Genomic DNA, 22,946 nt, shown 5'->3' on the forward strand with positions numbered 1-22,946 from the left:
AGGGAGGCCTGGCGTGCTGCGATACATGGGGTCGCAAAGAGTTGGACATGACTGAGCGACTGATCTGATCTGATCTGATCAGTGGAACAACAGTAGCAGCCTGTGTACCAAATATAGCAATAACATTCCAAGGGTGTTATTCAAACCCACACTTGCCCTAACAGTTACATTACAGAATAGCTATTATTACTGTTATCCCCATTTTACAGTCAATGAAACAAAGGCCAGATTGTAACTTCTCCCAGTTACAAAGGCAGTGAGTAGAAGTGGAACTGGGATGCAAGCATCCTGCCCCTCAAAATATGACTTTACAGATGGAAGACAGGCTGTGGTGTCACCTAACTTTTCCCCTCAGAAACAGGAAGAGGGATCAAAACCATCTATATCAGGCGGTATGATTATTGAGCCATAAAATAAAGGTGAAATTATGAAAAAAAGTAATTAAAATTCAGCTTTGGTCATGGCTATTATTCACATTAGTAAGTCCTTCTGCAGTTTTAACACAAGGGGATATTTATGAATGACTATAGAGCTTCCCAGGTGGTGCTAATGGTAAAGAACCTGCCTGCCAATGTGACGTAGAGAGTTGCGGGTTCGGTCCCTGGGTTGAGAAGACCCCCTGGAGGAGGGCATGACAACCCACTTCATTATTCTTGCCTGGAGAATCCCATGGTCAGAGGAGCCTGACAGGCTACAGTCCACGGGGTTGCAAAGAGTTGGAGATGACTGAAGCAACTTAGCACACACACACATACAGTTTATATTCCGTTTTTAGGTGAGTAGAGACTGAATATATTTGTAATTTTAGTATCAATTTCTTTTCATTTGAAGTGATCTTTAATTCTTCTATTTTAAAAGTCCTAATATGTTGTCTTAGGTTTTTGTAAATAGCTTGGTTGCAATGAAGCACACATTAAGTGTAGCTTTACAAGGAACTGGGGCATCTAAAAAGCAAGAGAGTTCCAGAAAAACATCTATTTCTGCTTTATTGACTATGCCAAAGCCTTTGTGTGTGTCACAATAAACTCTGGAAAATTCTGAAAGAGATGGGAATACCAGACCACCTGACCTTCCTCTTGAGAAACCTATATGCAGGTCAGGAAGCAATGGTTAGAATGGTATATGGAACAACAGACTGGTTCCAAATAGGAAAAGGAGTATGTCAAGGCTGTATATTGTCACCCTGCTTATTTAACTTCTATGCAGAGTACATCATGAGAAACACTGGGCTGGAAGAAGCACAAGCTGGAATCAAGACTGCCGGGAGAAATATCAATAACCTCAGATATGCAGATGACACCACCCTTATGGCAGAAAGTGAAGAGGAACTAAAAAGCCTCTTGATGAAAGTGAAAGTGGAGAGTGAAAAAGTTGGCTTGAAGCTCAACATTCAGAACACGAAGATCATGGCATCTGGTCCCATCACTTCATGGGAAATAGATGGGGAAACAGTGGCTGACTTTATTTTTTTGAGCTCCAAAATCACTGCGGATGGTGACTGCAGCCATGAAGTTAAAAGATGCTTACTCCTTGGAAGAAAAGTTATGACCAACCTAGTTAGCATATTCAAAAGCAGAGACATTACTTTGCCAACAAAGGTCCGTCTAGTCAAGGCTATGGTTTTTCCAGTGGTCATGTATGGATGTGAGAGTTGGACAGTGAAGAAAGCTGAGTGCCGAAGAATTGATGCTTTTGAACTGTGGTGTTGGAGAAGACTCTTGAGAGTCCCTTGGACTGCAAGGAGATCCAACCAGTCCATCCTAAAGGAGATCAGTCCTGGGTATTCACTGGAAGCGCTGATGCTGAAGCTGAAACTCCAATACTTGGCCACCTCATGTGAAGAGTTGACTCATTGGAAAAGACTCTGATGCTGGGAGGGATTGGGGGCAGGAGGAGAAGGGGACGACAGAGGATGAGATGGCTGGATGGCATCACCAACCTGATGGACATGAGTTTGAGTGAACTCTGGGAGTTGGTGATGGACAGGGAGGCCTGGTGTGCTGCGATTCATGGGGTTACAAAGAATCGGACGTGACTGAGCGACTGAACTGAACTGAAAGCTGATGATACAAAATTGGTTCCTGTGTAGAAGTACTCGATCTCACAAAGAAAGCCTCACGGTTTTCACAACCTCTTGTGTCTCAGACTCTTTGACCCTATTCCTGAAAACAATGGCTTGAAAATATTACAAAGAAATATCCACCCAAAATAGTGGAAGAATTTGAGATAACTATAGAGCTTCTGCCAGCAGAGGGAGACCTTGACTTCTTTTTACAAGATTGTTTTCTTGATGAACTGAAGTCCAAACAGAAGTAATGTTTCTCAATAGTTTACTACAAAAACATCCCGCTGAAAATATTTTTTTAACATCTATGTACTTGTGGCTTAGCTTTGATAGCATCTCTTCTTTTCAGCATCACTGAAGAGGTATTTACATCAAACAGTTCAAATGAGACACTCAGGGAAGTCATGGAAATCCCAGAGTGTTTTTTTGCCTGTTTTGTAGAAAGTGCAAAATGGGTTTATTTTCCCATGAAATCATGACTTCTGAAACCAATTAGCATCATCAATGATGACAGTTAAATTTCCCAGAAACCTGGGGATATTATGAGAGCTTTTATTTTACAAGGGTGATTATGAGCCCTTAAGGAAAAACCAAGATTCTCTGAACATCTTTCTGTTGCACCAGTTTTTATTCACTTTAATTATAAACAGATTCCAACCCAAATGTTTCTTGATTAAAATTATGAAAATATTAAAAATAAATACAGATGTAGAGAGGATGTCTGTTGTCAGTTGCCATTTTAAACAGCTGCCTATTTTACAGTAATCCTTTTTAGAAACAAATCTTAAGACTTAGAATTCTAGCTGGGTCCCAAACAGCTACTAACGTTAACTTTTCATCTGTATCTAATAAAGACAGGGAGCTAAGCCCAACTGCAGTGTATTTTGCTCTCTTCTCTCCTCCCATTTTCGTTTCCCAAAATAAATGAAAATTAGTTTACATAAATTTCTAACATAAACTTGAAAGGAATTTAATTATCCAGAGTGAATGTATCTGCAAACCTTTTTCAAATCTATTTTCAGATTTTAATGACTATGGTAGATTTTTTTTATTTCTCCTCATTTTGACAGTATACCCTAATCCAGACTTTCTGTGGCTTAACCACATATTTCTAAGTTGGTATTTTTCTCTTTTACAAACCTTGTCAAAATTCAATGATTATTAGATGTTAAGGGAGGAAGTGTTGTATACATTCAAAGAAAAACTTGCAATTTATAACATGTCTTTTAGAATTTGCAATAGTCTCACAAGTAAGTCACATTAACGATATACCAAAATATACTCAAGAGGAAATATCTGGTTCTGATGTGACTAGAGAACATAACGTAACAGGCTTGATATCAGAGACCCTTACTGGGCAGTGTGCATGCCTGGCCACACATGACACACTTAACAAGCACCAGCACCATGATTAAAGCATGAACTATGGAGTCAGACTCCCTGGGAGTAAGTCCCAGCTCCACCACTCTGTAGTTATGTGACCTTGGGAAAATTACTTAACCTCCCTGCACACTTGATGCCTCATCTGAAAATGGAGATAGGAAAGGTACTTGCTCATAGGGTTTCTGTGAACATGAAATTAGTTAATGCTGGTAAAGCACCTAGAAAAATACCTGGCAACATAATAAGTGCTATACAAGTATTTTCTTTCATTATTGTATTTGACCTTATTTACTCAATCTTGAGTAGGGTTGGCTTAATGGCTGTGCCACCGGTGCAGTCACACAGGGTCTTATGCTGAGAAGGGCCCCGTGCTTGGTTTAAGTCTCTGCTGCTATCATCTTGAAATTCTTAATAACTCTGAAACAAAGGACCCTACACTTACCTTCTTCACTGGACCCCAAATATTTGATACCTGGTCCTGCCCTGGAAGTAGATGGTGTCACTGTCCCCTTCTGCTACATCTGGCTGGGGCTTTAGACAAGCAACAGCCTCCGTGTTCTCACCTGTAAACTGTGAGTCTAACTACTGCCCTGACAAGGCTCTTGGGAGAGTTAAGTAAGATAATATGTAAGCAGTGATTGGCACATGTAAGTTCTCAAAGGTATATTCTGTTCATATTTATCGTGATAAAAATTAACCCAACTTTCTTTACTTCTCCTGTAAATACATATTCTTGCCTACAATTACAAGAAAGTTTTCAGTGCAGTTAAGTTTGTTGAAAATACAGAATAAAATCATAAAACTCATCTCTGGAAAATTAAGATAGGTTTACGAGAGGAAAAGATCACACCTTTACTGTTACCAGTTCAGTTCAGTCGCTCAGTCGTATCCGACTCTTGTGACCCCATTAATCGCAGCACACCAGGCCTCCCTGTCCATCACCAACTCCCGGAGTTCACTCAGACTCATGTCCATCGAGTCAGTGATGCCATCCAGCCATCTCATCCTCTGTCGTCCCCTTCTCCTCCTGCCCCCAATCCCTCCCAGCATCAGAGTCTTTTCCAATGAGTCAACTCTTCGCATGAGGTGGCCAAAGTACTGGAGTTTCAGCTTTAGCATCATTCCTTCCAAAGAAATCCCAGGGCTGATCTCCTTCAGAATGGACTGGTTGGATCTCTTTGCAGTCCAAGGGACTCTCAAGAGTCTTCTCCAACACCACAGTTCAAAAGCATCAATTCTTTGGCACCCAGCCTTCTTCACAGTCCAATTCTCACATCCATACATGACCACTGGAAAAACCATAGCCTTGACTAGACAGACCTTTGTTGGCAAAGTAATGTCTCTGCTTTTGAATATGCTAACTAGGTTGGTCATAACTTTCCTTCCAAGGAGTAAGCATCTTTTAACTTCATGGCTGCAGTCACCATCTGCAGTGATTTTGGAGCCCCCCAAAATAAAGTCTGACACTGTTTCCACTGTTTCCCCATCTATTTCCCATGAAGTGATGGGACCAGATGCCATGATCTTTGTGTTCTGAATGTTGAGCTTTAAGCCAACTTTTTCACTCTCCACTTTCACCTTCATCAAGAGGCTTTTTAGTTCCTCTTCACTTTCTGCCATAAGGGTGGTGTCATCTGCATATCTGAGGTTATTGATATTTCTCCCAGCAATCTTGATTCTAGCTTGTGTTTCTTCCAGTCCAGCGTTTCTCATGGATAGGCCTTATTAAATTTGAGGCTTCTGTAAATCTTAAAGCTGAACAAGTTCTTTGTTTATAAACCTAGGCTAGAGAAGAATTCAAGTGACTTGAATTTGGGTGAGAACTGATAAAACCCTGGGGAAATATTTCAAATAAGTATATTATTAATGAGAAGTATGCTCAAAATCAAATCAAAGCACTGAGGACTACATCAACCCAGTATTTATTCATAATGAACATTACCACTACTTTCACAGTGAATGACTGAGGCATGACCCCTACACTATGAAGGCAAAGGAAAATGTAACCAAGAAGAAATTGCTTGATACTTTCATTAATTTGCAACCTTTCAAATTTAGGTTACTATTACTTTTGTTACTGGGGCTTCCCTGGTGGCTCAGATGGTAAGGAAACCTGCCATGCGAGAGACCTGGGGCCGATCCCTGGGTTGGGAAGATCCCGTGAAGAAGGGAATGGCTACCCACTCCAGTATTCTGCATAGTCCATGGGGTCGCAGACTCAGACACGACTGAATGACTTTCACTTCACTTCTTCACTTTTGTTACTATAGGATACTTCATGCCTTAACATTACTTGTACTGTAGAAAGTAAATAAAGCATTTCTGCAGACTTTGATGACAGGTCTTAGACATTTTTTTAAACAAAATTTAAAAGTCAAAATAACATACATTCTTCTATGATTTAATTTAGAACATAGGATAGAAATTAATCTCTTAAGAGAATGATAAAGCCTTCTCAAGAAAATTAGAGTATAGCATTTTTTGACAAAAAAATACAGTTACGAAAAATTATTATATTTTACCTCTATAAAATGAAGAACATTTGTTCTTTGCATAACAGTATCTACTGCTGAAGACAAAACTAATGAAAAGCCTTTTGTGATCAGAAGATATATTCTGACATATTTTTATATCCACCCACCAAATTTTAATTTGTTAGGTAAGTACACTCTGGAAAGATAGTCTGATGATAGGAAGGTCAAAGCTTGAATTTCTGCCTTCATTTTAGAGTCTGCCATTATTTCCATCTGTCAATAAAAGTAAACTACAGTCATACTAGAGTCTTTGCTACAGTTCTGTCAACTCAAACTGGTAAATCTAGATTTGTTTTAGGCTCCAAAACCACGGGCAATAAACTTTAGGTCAGCCAGAATATTCTAGAGCTGCTACAGCTAAAAATATTAGTATGGATTCCTTCAGTAGTTAGGAATGGTCTGGCATCTTTATAATTTCCTTCTCTCCTTTTTTTCCTCACAAACTACAACAGAACCGTAGACAATGGGTATTTAACTATGATGAGAATAAATTAGGTCAACTCCACCCAGCTAATCTTACCTATTAGCATTCACAATTCAATGTTTCAGCAACAATTTACTGCCAAACAATGCACATAGCAGTTGCTAGTTATATAAAAATTCAAGAAGAATAGCTTCAAAATATGATGCAAATAACCACTCCAGTGTTCTTGCCTGGAGAATCCCAGGGACGGGGACGCCTGGTGGGCTGCCATCTATGGGGTCGAATAGAGTTGGACACGACTAAAGCAACTTAGCAGCAGCAGCAGCCACTGCTAAAAGTAGAAAGCAATAAAACATGACATTTGCATTTTAAAAAGAAACATACTTCTTTTCTCCAAAATGGTTGGCAAGTAATATAAGGTCTCTTTAGGATGCTGTCAAGTTTCATCTGGTCCCGTTTTGTCAGTGGAATTAAAGTACCTTTGGGTATATTTAATCTGGGGGGAAAAACATAGGTGAAAAAACAATCAGTAAAAACAAAGTGCTCCTTTAACTTTAAGGTCACATACATTTCATTTTTATTTATCGTACTATTTCAAAAGACTCAGAAATAACAGATGAAAAAATCAGTACAGGTTCACTTTTAAATGTGGAGTTTGAGGGAATCTGGTTTGTCTTTGACTAGCAAGTATTCAAGATCATAGTGGAAGTCTGTTTCAAGTTGTTTTCTTTCATGCCACGCTCACAGGACGATGACAGGAAGATAGACATGGGTTATAAAACAAACGCCGGGAGCACTAATACCATGTGTCTCAACACCAAGGCTGCCCCCAGAGCGCCGCAGTCTTAGAGCGGTGAGTGCCAGCGTGTGTGTGGCCAGCAGCAAGATCCACTGTGGGATTTCAGGTCCCACTGAATCCTTAATTCTTTGTAATTCAAGGGGAATTTTCTGGGCCAAGGAAGTTAGTCTATCAGTTTTCACTTATGCACTCATGCGTGCACACAGACATACGTATACACATCTATCTTGTTTCAAATTTTTAAAAAGTGGATTGTAATTTTATCTTGGTATGTGTTTTAAAAATACAACGTGAGAGGTCCAGGATTTATGCTGTGAATTGCTTTTTGAAGTCACAAATCCTGGATTTCCCAGCAGAGCTCTAGTTTCAAACAGTCTTTCTCAATGTCCCCACAATAATGACTATTTGCCACTGGCAGCTCCTGGATAGGGTGACAATTTGATTGAAAGAGAGACCTAGAGGATTTCCCTTGAAGCCATGTTTGTGTAGCTATCATGCTGTTTTTTCTTTGATTGTACATTTATTTAGAGTACATTTATTTTGAGTGCACTGGTGGAATTTATGAGATACACCTAGAGTTTCTTCGTTTTCCGCCTTAATCAGATTCTCTGTCCTAAACTTGTATTAGAAATGATCTTCATACAAATAGATCACCCCAGACGGATTTTGACCATGATGTATACACTAAACAAAACTTTGATTCACTACAGCATAAACATTCAAAAGTCAAAACCTGAATGTTTTCTCTTGTGCCCTCATTTTGTAAGAAGCAGCGATCATTCCATTTTTAGAAAATAAGCGCCTTTAACCAAGGTTTGCTCACTGCTTGAAGAAATCCAAATATGTTTAATTTCACTCTCACCTCTCACTAGCCAATTAAAACAATAAAATATCTTAAAATATCACATTAGCAGAGATGAATAAAGTGATAATGTCTTATGCTGAGGGGCAGGTGGGCTCTTACTCTCCAGGGAAGACAAAATAATTAACCTATCCAGAGGGCAGCTGAAGCCTTAAAAATGTGCATACCCTTTGACCCAGCAATTCCGGGAATTCAGCCTATGGGACTAATTAAGGATACAGGCAAAGATTCAGTCACAAGAGGGTCAGTCAGAGGACTATCTTTCAAAACAGAGATTTGGAACCCATCCAAATGTCCAATTACAAGGGACTGACCAAATAGACACACTCAGAATTGAAACCAAGTGGAAAAAGACATTCAAATAAGATCATAGGGATGTATTTATTGATAAGGAAGTGCAATTACATTGTGTTGTGGGAGAAAAGATTTCAAAATCAAGCTCTTCCAAATTCTTTTGGAAGAAATTATGGCAACGCACAGCAAATAATCTACAAGGGCAGAACTGTTTATCTATAGGTGACTTTTATATTGTTACTTAATATTTTTTCTATAACGAACACATATATCTTAAAACTGACAAAATGTGGATCCCCCAACTTTAAGTAATCTTAAAATGAGATTTTTAAATGAAATTAAAAACCTATGATAAAATCAATTCAGATGGCAAATGGTGTTGTCAATGATTACTATTTAGATTCAATGTCTTAATACTTTCTAAGTATAAAGAAATTATTAAAGACTTTAACCATAAGGGTAAAACAAAACAATGTCTTCTAAAGGCTCAATTAACCAAATATATTTAAGTGTTTTAGTAGTTGAAACAGAAACATCGATAAATTTATAATGATATAATTCTGAGTTATCATGAACAACATAAGTAAAAAACAGTAAGCACTTCTCCTGGTAGTGACTCTTCAGGCTGAGTGCTACATGTTACAGTGAGTCATCATTTTAAATACCCTCATTCTGCTAACTGTCTAACCTTTTGATATCAGAAGGGAGGAGACCAAGCCATCTAATAGCTGGAACTGTGAGATTATGGGCTTCGAAAGACATAGCCTAAAATAAAGAGCAGAAGTATATTAGCTAAACCTTTTGCAGAGAACTAGCATACTTGTTTTTGCAGCAATTTTTTTTCAACTTATTAAGGACTCTTACTGAAGACTTCACACTCCCAGAGGCCACAGAAGTAAGAAAATCACCAAGAGCTTAGTTAAACTGGACTTTCAGTGGAGGTTTTAAAACTGCTCTATACTATTTCTGTGTTGATTTTCTATAACGTGAAAGTACAAATGACCCTCTCTGACCCAAATTTATTGTCGTTTGTGATTCCACACCTTAATCCCTTGCTCCACCATCCTTTTCTTCTGCTATAAACATATACATCTGCTACTGCTACTGCTAAGTCACTGCCCACCAGGCTCCACCGTCCCTGGGGTTCTCCAGGCAAGAACACTGGAGTGGGTTGCCATTTCCTTCTCCAATGCATAAAAGTGAAAAGTGAAGTCGCTCAGTCGTGTCCGACTCTTCCAGGGACACACAAAGTGTATACCAGTGATTCCCAAACTTCACCATGAGTCAGGATCACTTGGAGGGCCCACCCTTAGAATTCCAGACTCAGGAGGTCTGCATGGGGACTGAGAATTGCATTTCTAACAGCTTCCCAGGACCACGTTTTGAGAACCACTGATGTGTAGCAGTTGCCGTCCCTAGTGGTAAAGTTTGATGGTCTTTTTATTTCTCCTGATGGTTGGAATTGGAAAAGTCAGAATTCAAGACTATATATGCTTTTCAGGGTATAATTGGTAATCAGTGTTGCTATGCGGAGGGCTTGCCATTACTTCAGCAGGCCAGGAGAGTGGAGGATAATTAAGGCCTCTTGCCCAAAGGTAATCCCACTCTGTCATCTGGAGTCACACTGGTTATGCTGGAAGCTGGAATCACAGACTCTGAAACAGAGCGGCCCTAGACTAGGACAGTAGCTTCCCTGGTACCTTTTGGGGGCCCTCAGCTTACTAGGGGCTGATAAGTAAATGCAGAAATCACTCCAGTGAATAATATAAACTATCTCAATAGTGGAAAAGGAAAAATATTTTTCTATACTTACCATAGATCCATACTTATAGATACACATTATCTCTATGCCTGTTAAAAGAAAGTTAACTTTTAAATTTGTCTCCTTGCATATTATAGTTAGATAATTATATCTAACATCTGCAGTTTTTATTTTTGTGAACAATACCAGTGGAAAATTTATGGTTCAGTTTAATACAGTAAAAAAACAATAAATATCCCAAATGATTAGTCATTCATTTAAATCTAATAATCATATTCTTTTAAAGTATTTTATGAAAGTGTTCTATGAGCAGAAAAACACAAGCTATAAATATGATTTGATTATGACTATTTCAAATAGTCTAACAATAAATTACCATGTGGATCAGCATCTACCAGAGTGAAAACAGGAATGTGAAATGTATCCCACAACTTCTTGATTAGAAGTCTTGTGTTCAGATCAGGTACCCCCTTTCCCTAAAAGCAAGGATTGAAATCATGCATTTTAATTTCAGTAGAATGAAACTGATGACACTGTATCCTTATTTTATTATTGACATAAATATCTTCATAACTTTGACTTAATTATCCCAGGCCTAGGAAAATATTTTAGCAGAAGCAAAAATAATAAAAAATGTGACATACATAAAGATGTCCACTGCAGTGTTACTTAAAAGGACAGAAACCACAGTAAATATCCAAAAGATCTGACAACAGGCAGCATCGCACAGTGGTGACATGCATCGGCTTCAGAGCCGACTGCCTGCAGAGGCGCCTGGCTCTGCCACTTCTTAGCGGCATGGATCTTAACAGTCATGAAAACTCTCTGAGGTCTGGGGCTTTGTAATAACACCTTCTGCTATTATTACAGGAACTAAGTTATTAAATAATTATAAAGCATTTAAAAGTATCTGGTTTAAACTCAGGATTTAATAAAACCAAACAGTAGAATAGTATTATGACGTGATTAAAACAATAATTATGTAGAAAAATAATTTGAAGAGCATTACAATACTGTTAAAAGAGAGAACAGGAAACCAAATGAAATGTGGAACAGGGAGGAAGCAAGTAGAGGTGAGAACGGGCTTTTGATGGGATAGCCCTGAGTCTGAATTCCCTCTCCACCAATCACTAGTGGGTTTCCTAGTCTCTTTAGGCTGTGGCTTTATTTATAAAACTGGGCTAAATATGCCTACCACACAGAGTTATGGCACTGTAGCAATGTGGAGTTGAACTATCTTAATCCCAGTACTATGGCTTCCCTGGTGGCTCAAGTTTTTTTTTTTTTTTTAATATGTATTTATTTAATTTACTTATTTGGCTATGTCTGGTCTTAGTTGCAGCACACAGGATCTTTTGTTGTGGCACTTAGGCTTTGTTGCCCTGTGGAGTGTGGGATCTTAGTTCCACAACCTGGGATTGAACCCACATCCCCTGCATTGCAGATTCTTAACCACTGGACCACCAGGGGAGTCCCTCTCCAAGTCCTAGTTTTGACCAGCCTTGAGATTGTGGTAAAATACCTTCCTGAGTCCCAGTGTTCTATTGTTAAAATGGGGATGATAATAATACCTATCTCATAAGGCTGGAGAGACTTTACAAGTTGATATGAGGGCATGAAGAGAAGGGGGCAACAGAGGATAAGATGGTTGGATGGCTTCACTGACTCAACGGACATGAGTTTGAATAAGCTCCAAGAGATGGTGAAGGAGAGGGAGCTGGTGTGCTGCAGTTCATGGGATCTGAAAGAGTTAGACACAACTGAGTGACTGAACAAAGTAGAAAACAGCAGTAAATGTGAACCCTTATTACGTAAAGTACCTAGCAGAGTTCCTGGTGTATCACGAATACACAGTGAATGGTAGTGTATTTTAATTGTTTCCTTTGGGAGAGATAACCCATATACGTGGTAGAGGAGTCAGACAGTACCAAATATTCCTTCCTAGCCCAGCCCTCGACTCTAAGCTCCCCTCTGCAGGGGCAGCTACTACAGGCCAGCTACTAGTGGGTGTTTCACCATAGTAACAACAGCAATTATCAACGGCTGCCATGACAGCACCAACATGTAGGTAGACAAAGACTAGAAGGCAGCATTCAAGAGGAAAGACAAGGTAAAAAGAGAAATGTGACCAAGAGCTGAGCTTTATGTGCATCTCCAGTGCACTAGTACCAGCTGTGATTCAAACTCCAAGGGCTGAAACGGAGGCCTGGGCCACTGCTGGTTTGTCTGTAACAGCTTGTCTTCTGATCAGTCCAGCAAGCATGCACTCTCACCAGGAAGGTGTGAAAGAGCAGGAGGACTCCACCAAAAGTGAACCACAGGACAACGCCATTGAGCGATCACTTCAGGGGTTCAGGTATGGCCTTTGTTACTGGTGAGGTCTCAGTGCACATTTTCTGTCACAACTGTTCTCCCCTCTCTTCAAACTGGGCACATGCCACTAGGATCTCCTGTTAGCATCTCAAATTTTTATTTCTAAGACTACATTCAACATCTTTTTTCTATGAAGAACCAAGCCTCCCTGCCACTTGTTCTATAGCATCCACGGGGACATCGTGGTAAAGCTCCACACACTAGAGTCATTTTGACTCATTCCTCTCACCCCATGGTCATCACGTCCTTTTAAACTTGCCTTGGAAATGTCCTTTGCTTAAGTCCTTTCTCTTTAACCATTTCCCTGGCAACCTGCCACCTGAGAGCCTCCAGACAGGCTTCCTGAATCCAGTTATCTCCCTATCCATCTAACTAATGATGCTACCACACGAATCCTTGTCATTTCCTTTCTCACCAATCCTCCTCACTTTTGTTAACACTTGATATTTTTGCACTAAATCAGGATGCCTCCTGGGGGTGGCCAGGCCTTCCAAGATGCCAACAGCTGCCCAACATCCTGCTCCCTCGGCAGGTCAGCTCTCCTACTGCTTCCACAAACATACCTCACAAACATCATACTTACTATTAATAAGCCAAGAGAACTGTAAGTAGATGAGCTTTTTTTTTTTTTCTTCAGAGAACTAGGTCTTTATGCAGATCTGTAAGAGTGGAGGAAGGCTGGTACAGGAGGGGGAACCTGATGTGTCTGTTGCTCTCCCATCATCTCACTGACCCACACCCCTGGCTTCCTGTACTGCCACCTCCTTCTTCCCCAGGCCAGCGGATGTCACTGGTCTCCCCAGTTCTATGAACACCTCCTGCATTACCCTTTGCTAATTATTGCCTGTAGTTCCCTGTGTATTACCTCAACATACGCTTCTGTGTTCTTTGCTGTTCTTTCAACAGCATACAAACTGTGTGAGGAAGAACAAGGAGTGGCTCTTGTTCATTCAACCCTGTCAAAGTTCCCATGTTACCATATTATAGTCAAGACAAGTAGCCCCTGTGGGAATGGTGTTGAGGGTGATACTGAGAGCCTGTGTAAACTTACATTTTTATTAGAAAATCTCTGGTGTTTAAGAATCGGGACCATCACCTTGATTTCAGTCAGATTTGAGGATGGTTAAATAAACACCTTGGAAATTCTTGTTCTATAATCCCAAAGGATGCTTCACAGTGACAAGAGAATGCTGTTCAAACTCATAGATGAAATTATAAGCCACTCTTGTGTGTATATGTGCTTCAGTTGTGTCTGACCCTGCAATTCCTTGGACTGTAGCCCGCCAGGCTCCTCTGTCCTTGGGATTTCTCAGGCAAGAATACTAGAACAGGTTGCCATTTCCTACTCCAAGGGATCTTCCTGACCCAGGGATAGAACCCATGTCTCCAGCACTGGCAGGCAGACTCTTTACCACTGAGCCATCTGGGAAGCCATAAACCCCTCTTACTGATCACCAAAGTAGTACATTAGTCTGGTAATTGAGGTAAAAGCAGATAATATACCGTAACCATGATGCATGGAGACATTTTGTTGCAAAAGTTGTCATCCAGGAGGCGCTGAAATGTTGCATCTTTTTCTACAATTAGTAGAAATTTCGCATCTGTAATTAAATCTGTGAAGTTAAGGCTGATAAATTTAAGGCATGTGTGTTTCAACTGAACCACTAATTATAAGTAACGATGCCATATCGATCAATTCAAAAGTAGCTACAGATACAGAATTTTTGTTTTTACCTTCATACTTCAGATACCTATTCTCTTCCAGGGCATCTTCCCAAGCCAGGGATCGAACCTGCTTCTCTTGCCTCTCCTGCATTGGCAGTCAGATTCTTTACCACTAGCGCCACCTATTCACACACCGTATTTACATATCTTTCTTACTAGGTAGTGAGCTCCTAAAAATATCCTAGAAAAGGGAGCATGATGTGTTCATCTTGACCAATACAGGGTATGGCTTACTGGTTACACATTATGAAGGCTTGATTTATTAAAGTAAAAATGAATGAACATTCTGTAAATTTAAATAGCTTTCTCACTCAAAGGATACTCTGAATTCCTTGAATATTAGATGGCACAGCAACAGCCTAAGTTAACAAGAGGAGACAGTTTTTATTTTAAATAAACAGCAAGTATAACAACATTTGGGCTTCTCTGGTGGCTCAGATGGTAAAGAATCCACTTGCAATGTGGGAGACCTGGGTTCGATCCCTGGGTTGGGAAGATTTCTTGGAGGAGGGCATGGCAATCCACTTCAGCATTCTTGTCTGGAGAATCGCCATGGACAGAAGAGTCTGGTGGGCTACAGTCCATGGGGTCGCGAAGAGTCAGACATGACTAAGCGACTAAGCAAACAAACACAATAACATTTAAAAATTTATCAAGAACACTTTTTGTTGTTGTTTAGTTGCATCAGTTGCAACCCCTGTGGACTGTAGCCCACCAGGCTCCTCTGTCCATGGGATTTCCCAGGCAAGAATATTGGAGTGGGTTGCCATTTCCTCCTCCAGGGGATCTTCCCAAGCCGGGGATTGAACCCGTGTCTCTGAGTCTCCTGTATTGCAGGTGGATTCTTTACCACTAAGCCACTGGGGAAGCCCTATATTTTTTAAATTTTCATTTTTAAAAATACACTGTCATCAGAAGTCTATGCTTCAGTAAGAAAACAGTAGGACACAGATTTACTTTTCAATAAGAAAACAGACACACGACCCAAACTACTTCCCAGCAGGTGAAAATTTCTTGGAAACTTTATAGATATGTGACTTAAAAAGCAGAAACTGATGAAGGAAAGACTTCCTTCTCATAGGTGTCATTCTCCTCTTTCCAAAATGGTGAGTTAACCATTTCCAAACTTCTGTGCTAGTTCTGTGACTTTCTATGTACTAAAGCCTAGCAAACACTTTAGTCTCAAACTTACAAATTTCAGAACCAGAAAATTTTATGAACATCACATAAATAGCCATGCTAAAATGGTCAAATCACACTCTACCTGAAAACAAAAAACAGTGCATTTAAAAAAGGAATGTGTATGTTTGTTTATTTCAATATGACATCTGACAACTGGCATATTTGGAAACTGGGTAATATACAACCCCTAAAGCATATACCTATTCATCCTTTCATTTTATTTTAAAGTCTTAAGCTCTGAACTACATAACAAAGCCAGTCAATAAAGTGCGTTTCAAACACAAATGAGTTTGATATGGCGTGGAAGCACATGAACACATTATGATGCTTACTGTTGCACGCGTGCAGTTCACCTTGGTGCCGTCTTCCTCCAGGTACTTTAAATCGCCAGCAATTAAACCTTTTGATGTAGACAGCTGAAAAAAGTAATAGTCATATATGAAACCTTTTTCCCCAGTGCATTTTATGCTTCTAAGTCCCTTCTCATGTTCACCTGCTAAATTATATAGGGGTTTTGGATCAGACTGAAATTTAAGAAATAAAGGAGAAAATACGTAAGTGTTTAGGAATGAAAAGTATTTGACAATTCATCAGTTTTGCTTCCTTTAGCCAAGGGGATACACTGAGACTAGATTATTCAAATTCATAGTGAGAAAAATATAATATCAAAAATATGAAAAGAAGGCACAGATTACATTTATTCTTCTACTATAATTTTCATACTTTTTGTTTTAAAGTATCTTTTATTAAATGCTACTTACAATATGCAGACTCCTCCTTGGCACTTTTAACATACAGGAAATATCATTAATAATATTGTCCACAACAGTCTGGTTACCAAAGAGTTGGCTGTCAGTGTAATAAATGTCTCTGTGAAAATATTAAAAATATATATTTTAATTAATCATATTTTCTCTGAATATGATAAATATTGGAATATGAACTGAAGAAAGCTTTGAGTGGATGTAAACAAATAATTTATTACCCACAGACTAGTTTTATGTAACTTTTCAAAACATATAATGAAAGTCAATCCCACACATATAATGAAAGTCAGTCCCACTTAACCTCACAACACATTTCAAAGAATAATTTATTAGAGCAATGTACTTACCTTTTGGTTGCATAAGTATTGCTCTGTACTAATTTATAAATCATGGAAAATATTTTAAGAATTAGTGCTGGAAAATAAGATGCAATAAGTGAGTTACTTATCACTTACAAAAATCAAAACATTCTGTGATCAAGGATTAACTCTCTCTAGTTACTTTGCACAACATTATAAAAATTATCTTTCCAAAAGAGAAGTGTTAAGTACAGAATGATAACTGTCTACAAGTTAGATAAAATTAAGTGTTCTATGTACAGCAAAATTGAAAGAATATTTTCCCACTGAATCATATACTTGAACATTCATTTTGGAATAATACTTTACTTCCACAGTTATTGACAATGCAGAATTCTACAAATTTATTTCAAGTACAGGATGGCCTATTAATGAACAAGTAAAAATTATTTAGCTCAGAACAACTATAACCGAGAGAGTAATCAAAATTATTTATTTTACCACTAAAAGCTAAGAAAGATGAATTTACCAAAATTTTTAACTGATTTTGGTGAATCACTTTTGATTTTTCTTGTGGTACAATGAGATACCATGTGAAGACCCACAGAATCTTCAAACCTGTCATTTTGTTTAAAGCAAGGGAATAGAATAAAAAAAGAGTTAACTTCTGAACACCAAACAACATATGATTAATTTCCTCTTCTGAACATCATTTAAATCCACATTTCTTCCCAATGTAAGCACTGAAGTTTTAGGATAACCTCGTTTATAAGCTTAGAGAATTCCAAGTGGTAATTAGGTAATTATCTTGGCAACATACAGAGGCACTAAAAGAGTGTTTAAAATACATGAATTAAACACCTTTGATTATAGTGTGTGTGCATGTGTGTGTATTTCTTTCCTGGGAAGACAGGGTACGTGACTATTATAAATTATTTCACAATTTTATTAGCATTTTGCTTATTGATTTAATACTTTTATTCAATTTAATAATAAGTTTTGAAATATTTCATTTAATTTACCCCGAAAGTTACAGTAATGAAATAAGTTTATACTAGGTTGTTAAATTGAACTGCCAAGCCTGCCCTAAAGATGGCAGAAGGCACCAGGCAAACAGGCCAGGTAACAGCTGCTTCTAGGTTTGGTGAAATCCACCTTGCAAAATATGATTCAAAAGTTTACAGTTTCACTAATTATATTGATCATAAAAGAATAATGAATGACTAAGAGCCTTAAGATTTCTTTCATTCTTTTCCTGTAACTCTTACTGAGGACTAATTTTACAGTGTTTTTCATTGTTTAGTGAAAAGGGTCTACAGGTTGAGGACCTGAAAGAATCCAACTATGTAACTAGATTCCAAGATTCTGATAAAGCTGTTTGCTGATTTTCCCCTCTTGGGGACATGACTCCACAGGAAATCTGCTAAGAGAATGAGCCATTGCAATGTGTTCTGTGCTCAGGATACATTTATTTTGGTCTCAATATCAGGGCTGGTTATAGCTCCCCTGAGCAAGTGGTTTGCCTCTGCAGTACAGATAAGAATTCTGATGGTGATATTCTCCCCTTTGAGTGCTAGAAAGCTTAGATCCAAGGCTGGCGCCTATTTTTAGCAGGACTGTAAGACTTTATCATATGCATTTTGAATTCTAACTTCTTTTGGTGCTCCATTTTTTTGTTCCTAGCATTGTTTTCCCTTTGCCTTATCTTTAACACCTACTTCTAGTTTATATAACCTGCCTGTATGGTATGTATTTTATAAACTTCCTTAAATCCTTTTTGGCAGGGTAAAGGCAACAAATAGAATTAAATCCAACTAGAACGCTAACTCACATAAATTCTAATAATTACTTAGATAATGCACTTAAAAATTTAAAAATGCAAAATGCCCACTTTATATTTTCCCAGCTTGATCTGTTGTCTATTGCGAATGCAGGCGCTTCATTTCTTGCCAAGCTTGTGACTATGTCTTGGATAATTTTTTCTATAGATGAAAGAACCTCAGAACTGAAACAATAAACACACAATGATTCAATCTTAATTTTAAATTAGACCTTTACAATAGGTAACATTTCTCCAGAATATTAATTTTTTGTTTCACTGGTTGTTTTTTAAGACTAGATGATACATGTCAATAATACTCTCTCCCACATGAGTAATACATTAACTTTTAACATGAGTAATACATTACAACAATTGTATTGGTAGTGGTGAATTTCAAAGAAATTTCATTTGCTTGTAATTTTACTTCTCAAACAATTACCAACTTAAGTAATATCTCCCTTTTAATGACCAATTTATAAATACATTAATATAAATGTATTGATACAATGTATTGATATAAATACATTGATCTTCAGATCAACCTACTTTAAATACACACTCATTGCCTTGAAATACTACTGATAAATCTTTTAACTGATGTAATACTGGCTTTGAATTTATTTCCCCAAATGCAATGTGAAAATATTTCCAAAAAACAGTTCTTACTGTAGTTGTTACCCTAATTGATGTCATGTCATAAATCAGCCCTTTTGAATTTTAGTGATACAAAAAGAAAAAAGTTTAATCATTACCATAAAAGGGCTTGGCAACTACTACACCACAGAAAATTATTAAGACTTAGCCCAGTTTTCTGTCAGCTGACTCTTAATTTCACAAGCCATCAGCTTCAAAAAATGTTATTCTGTTATAAACACCATAAAAATATTGCCTAGGAAGGAAAATCATATTAAATCTAGAAAATGCACAAAATGTAGTGTTCTAATTTCCATAGAAACTTCACAGCTTTCATTGAAAATGCATGTATCAGAAAATAACTTTTAAAACATTCAATATTTTCTAATTTGGGGAGCAAAAACTGATTCAAGTATCTTATTCATTTTTCTAGTTTGGAAAAAAAGCTGCAGTAATATTATGACCAACTTTAAAACAATCAGATTTACATCTGAAACCTAAACAGGGACTGCCACCCCCTTCTTTTACCCTCTTCTAGTACTCCCTTAAACTAAAACATTTTGTAAATTTGTTTGAAGGTTGTTTTGGTAGTTGGTTTGGGCTTAAATGACAGTAATTTGTTTAAGTGAAAAACCTTGCTGATAAACTAGAAAAGCAGATCAAGTAAGCGGAACAACAGAGCATTTTAAGTGAAAGTGGTGAATAATGTAAACATATTTCCTGCAGTTAACTCCAGGTTGGGCAGCTGGAGAACCTCTGTAATTGATTTTATCAGCACCACACTCTAAGCTAAACTCTAACTGCTTTAACTGATTTAAAGAAATGTGTGTTTTCTTCCCTTTCAGGTCCATAAATCCCATTGTCTTACTATAAACCACTTAAAATGTGTTGACTGCCTCATTCATTTTGATAAAACACACTTATTAAGAACTTACAACACTGATTTCCCACCTTTTCGTAAAAAAAAAATGCTTGAAAACTTCTAAATTTCCACAACTTAAAAAAAATAAACACCAAGCCAAACTGTGCCTTAAACTCCTCAAACTGTCCAGATCTCAGGAAACCTGTGACCCCAGCTGTGGGGATGCTCCTGGAACATTCTAGAAGACACGGGGTGGGAGGGGTTACTGTGGGGGTGGGGTGTAAGTGTGGCTGGCACCTGGCTTTTTGAATTGAGAATAAATTAACAGAAGAAATAGGGGGCACTAAACAAGGGCCTTTCTTGGGGTTCAGGGCTGGTGGGCCAAACAGGCCTCTGTGGCCTCAACATTCTGAGGCAGCCTTGCTCTCCAGATTGGGGAGACGGGAAGGGGGCCCAGCATTTCTCCACAGAGCACCTCAAGCCTGGCTGGGCAGAACCTTCTTGCTCCCTAACTCCCAGCCGTCTGTGCCCCAGAAAGAGCCCGTATACCTGGAAGCCAAGCGCATCCCCCCGCCCGCGGGCTCCTCGCCGCCTCTCCTCAAGGCGGCCAGGAGAGAAGCCCTGTGCCGGTCCAAAACCTCGAAAAACGAGGCCTCAGGGCCCCTGGGCGTAAAGGCCATAAGGAGCCGCTGCAACAAAAGCGTCCAACAACAGGAGCTCCACCTGGCCTGAGATCACCCTTCTCTGTACCCACAATGCACTTCCAGGGTGGGGCCTGGAAGGACAGAACTCCTCTCCCGAAGGGGGGGGCCGGACTGCGCATGCGCACACCTCACCCCCAGGTGGGGCTGGACTAACGGATGTGCATAGCGCTTGCACTGACTGAGACATCTGTGCGCAGGGCTCTATCAGGTGCAGTGTCACCTGGGCCCCTTCCTGGGTACCTTCTGACAAGCCTCAGGGACCAGCAGGATATATTTGGGGTGTGGTACCAAGATTTGAGACCTTGAAATGGTTTTATATCTCCTTTTTTGGGAATATCTCCCAAATATCTCCTATTTAGGAAAGTCGTATCAGTGATTTTTCACTAAAACAAGTAGTTATGGCTATCCAACTGTGTATCAGACACAGTTCTAGGCACTGGGTGCAGATGAGGATCAAGGCAAACGGAATTTCTGCCTTTGCTAGCATTTATGTGGTAGCCTAGGGCTTAAAAACCTATTTCATCCAGCCGCTCCCTTTAAACTCTCATAACCACACCAGTGGGGATTTTGCAAGAGAGGAGAAAGCAGTCCACAAGCCCAGGCAAGCCTGGGTTAATATCCCAGCTCCATCACTTTGTTGGGCTGCCAGATTTTGCAAATTATAACACAGGACCCTCAGTTAAAATTGAATTGCAGATAAACAGTGAATACTTTTTTTAAGGATAACTTGGTCCCATGCAATCTGTGGGACACTCTTACTAAAAAATGATTTCATTGTTCACCCAAAATTCTTATTTAATTGTTCATCCAGTATTTTTAACCTAGCAATCCTCCCCTTGCAGATTTGAACTGAGCCTTCACTCCTACTCTCTTCTAGAGCAAAAGACAGAAATTCTGAAGCCTCAGGGAAGGAGTGCTGCCCCTGGGGGACAGTTTCCTTGAGGGAGAGGAAACAGGGAGAGGCCTTGGAGCAAGGTGGCACTGAGACCTTCCTAGGGAGTAGGGGGCAGGATGGTGTCCTGGGGTCTTGGCCCCAGAAGAGCCACCTGACAGCAGGCTCTCTCCAGAGAACTGTTTTGTTCCCTCAGTTTCTGGTCATTTGATACTGTTGAAACAAAACCTGCTTCCCACCATAAATAACAAACTCCCTGTGTTGATAATGATGACTGTCTATGCCAAGCCCTGTGCTGAGGGCCTTTATTATTATCAACACTAATAACTTCCTCATTGCCTACCCTACACTAGGCAATTGTAGCCTGCCCTAGGCAACTGTAGTTACTGAGGACACGTCTGTGAGCAAGGCAGACAGAGTCCTTGCCCTTAGGGGACTCACAGTCTAAGGGAAGGGGGAAATTGAGGAGAAATAGGTGAACACTAAAATAATTGAGGGCGAGCTGTGCATTTGAATCAACAACCCTATGCAGTAAAAATTATTCTCCCTATTTCACAGATGAAGAAACTAAGGCTTGGAGAGCCTGAGTGGGTTGTACAAGACTGCATTGTGATCAGCACGATGAAAGGTAAATCTCGACTCCAAAGTGGAGCTCTTACCATTAGGTTATGAGGCACCACTGAGGGTCTGGCTGGAAATGGGTCATAATTTTGCAGGGGTTTCTTTGATGGGTAGAATTGCCCTTCCGGCCTCAGGTTTCTCACCTTTCAGATGAAGGCTTTGCAGCAGCTGGGTTCTCCATGAGAAACAAACAAATAAAAGGTCTTTGAACGGAGAGGCTGAGTGGGGTGCCTCTCTCCCAGGACTGGGACCATCTGACCACTGGTCTCTGTCCCTCAGGAGGGCAGAAACCCTTCTGTATCACATAGCGCTAACACTCAGCCAGAAGCCAATGAATGGCCCCTCTAGACCTGACATGAAATGAAAGGTCCTGAGCTGGGTGGGGGCCGGGGCAGGGGATCTAAACAGTGAAGGGAACAAACCCATAATAAAGCTGGCCTTCCTACAGGCAGAAACTGCAAGGTGCAGACAGGCCTCTCTGGGACTCTCCCTGCATGGACCAGAAGGGGTGGCCTGAGCCCTCCTCCCAGGCAGCACATCCCTGCCCTCAGTTATCTACTTCCACTCAGGTAACCCGCATGCACCTCCTTTACATCAAAGTGAATTGGCCCAGCCCTAGGCTGAGAGGAAACCAAAAAAACAGATTCTACCCTAGCGACAGATTGCAGAGGAAACTCAGGTGCCACTTTGCAGGGCAGTCCCAATACCAAGTTCTTTCCTCCTGCTGGTCCACTGCGCTCAGCACAGGGATGAGGGCCAGGGTCAGGGAGCTCCCCAAACTGCATTCCAACTGCACACACTTGGAACAGTGAAGAGCTTTTCCCCAAACCTTTCTTGGGGGTCTTTCCTCCAAGCTTAGCCTGTCACTGAGAAATGTGTTTGAGGACCAGCGGCTTCACGATGGTTAGAAAGAGCATCATTTAAATTAGGTGCAATGATCGTT

The 22,946-nt window shown here is 39.7% G+C and overlaps 1 protein-coding gene and 1 long non-coding RNA gene across 3 annotated transcripts in view; one reads left to right on the plus strand and one right to left on the minus strand.

Annotated features, from left to right (window-relative positions):
- Positions 1 to 5,354: 5,354 nt before the first annotated feature.
- On the minus strand, positions 5,355 to 20,539 carry SPO11 (SPO11 initiator of meiotic double strand breaks). Its single transcript, XM_061437074.1, has 13 exons — positions 20,336 to 20,539; positions 18,361 to 18,474; positions 16,999 to 17,087; positions 16,518 to 16,584; positions 16,165 to 16,273; positions 15,736 to 15,819; positions 14,544 to 14,580; positions 14,000 to 14,109; positions 10,500 to 10,599; positions 10,175 to 10,212; positions 9,050 to 9,126; positions 6,791 to 6,902; positions 5,355 to 6,195 (listed from the first exon to the last, which is right to left on the minus strand). The coding sequence occupies exons 1-13, from the start codon at positions 20,464 to 20,466 to the stop codon at positions 6,076 to 6,078; spliced, it is 1,188 nt and encodes a 395-aa protein (XP_061293058.1). The 5' UTR covers positions 20,467 to 20,539; the 3' UTR covers positions 5,355 to 6,075.
- A 28-nt stretch (positions 20,540 to 20,567) lies between these two features.
- LOC133259502 (uncharacterized) overlaps positions 20,568 to 22,946 on the plus strand; it is a 49,990-nt gene continuing 47,611 nt past the window's right edge. For both annotated transcript variants that reach the window (XR_009740434.1, XR_009740433.1), the window contains exons 1-2: positions 20,568 to 20,698; positions 21,941 to 22,010. This is a non-coding gene — a long non-coding RNA (uncharacterized LOC133259502). The remainder of the gene's footprint in view (positions 20,699 to 21,940; positions 22,011 to 22,946) is intronic.

Source organism: Bos javanicus, chromosome 13, assembly GCF_032452875.1.
Source record: "Bos javanicus breed banteng chromosome 13, ARS-OSU_banteng_1.0, whole genome shotgun sequence".
Taxonomy (NCBI): Eukaryota; Metazoa; Chordata; class Mammalia; order Artiodactyla; family Bovidae; genus Bos; species Bos javanicus.

Excerpts from the sequence above, each read along its gene's own strand:
- SPO11 (XM_061437074.1), bottom strand. The coding sequence starts at position 20,466 with ATGGCCTTTACGCCCAGGGGCCCTGAGGCCTCGTTTTTCGAGGTTTTG. Across the intron at positions 16,585-16,998 it reads AAAATCAGTTAAAAATTTTG|CACTAATTCTTAAAATATTT; the intron begins GTAAATTCATCT and ends CTTATTTTCCAG. Across the intron at positions 6,196-6,790 it reads AACCATTTTGGAGAAAAGAA|ATGGAAATAATGGCAGACTC; the intron begins GTATGTTTCTTT and ends TTTTATTGACAG.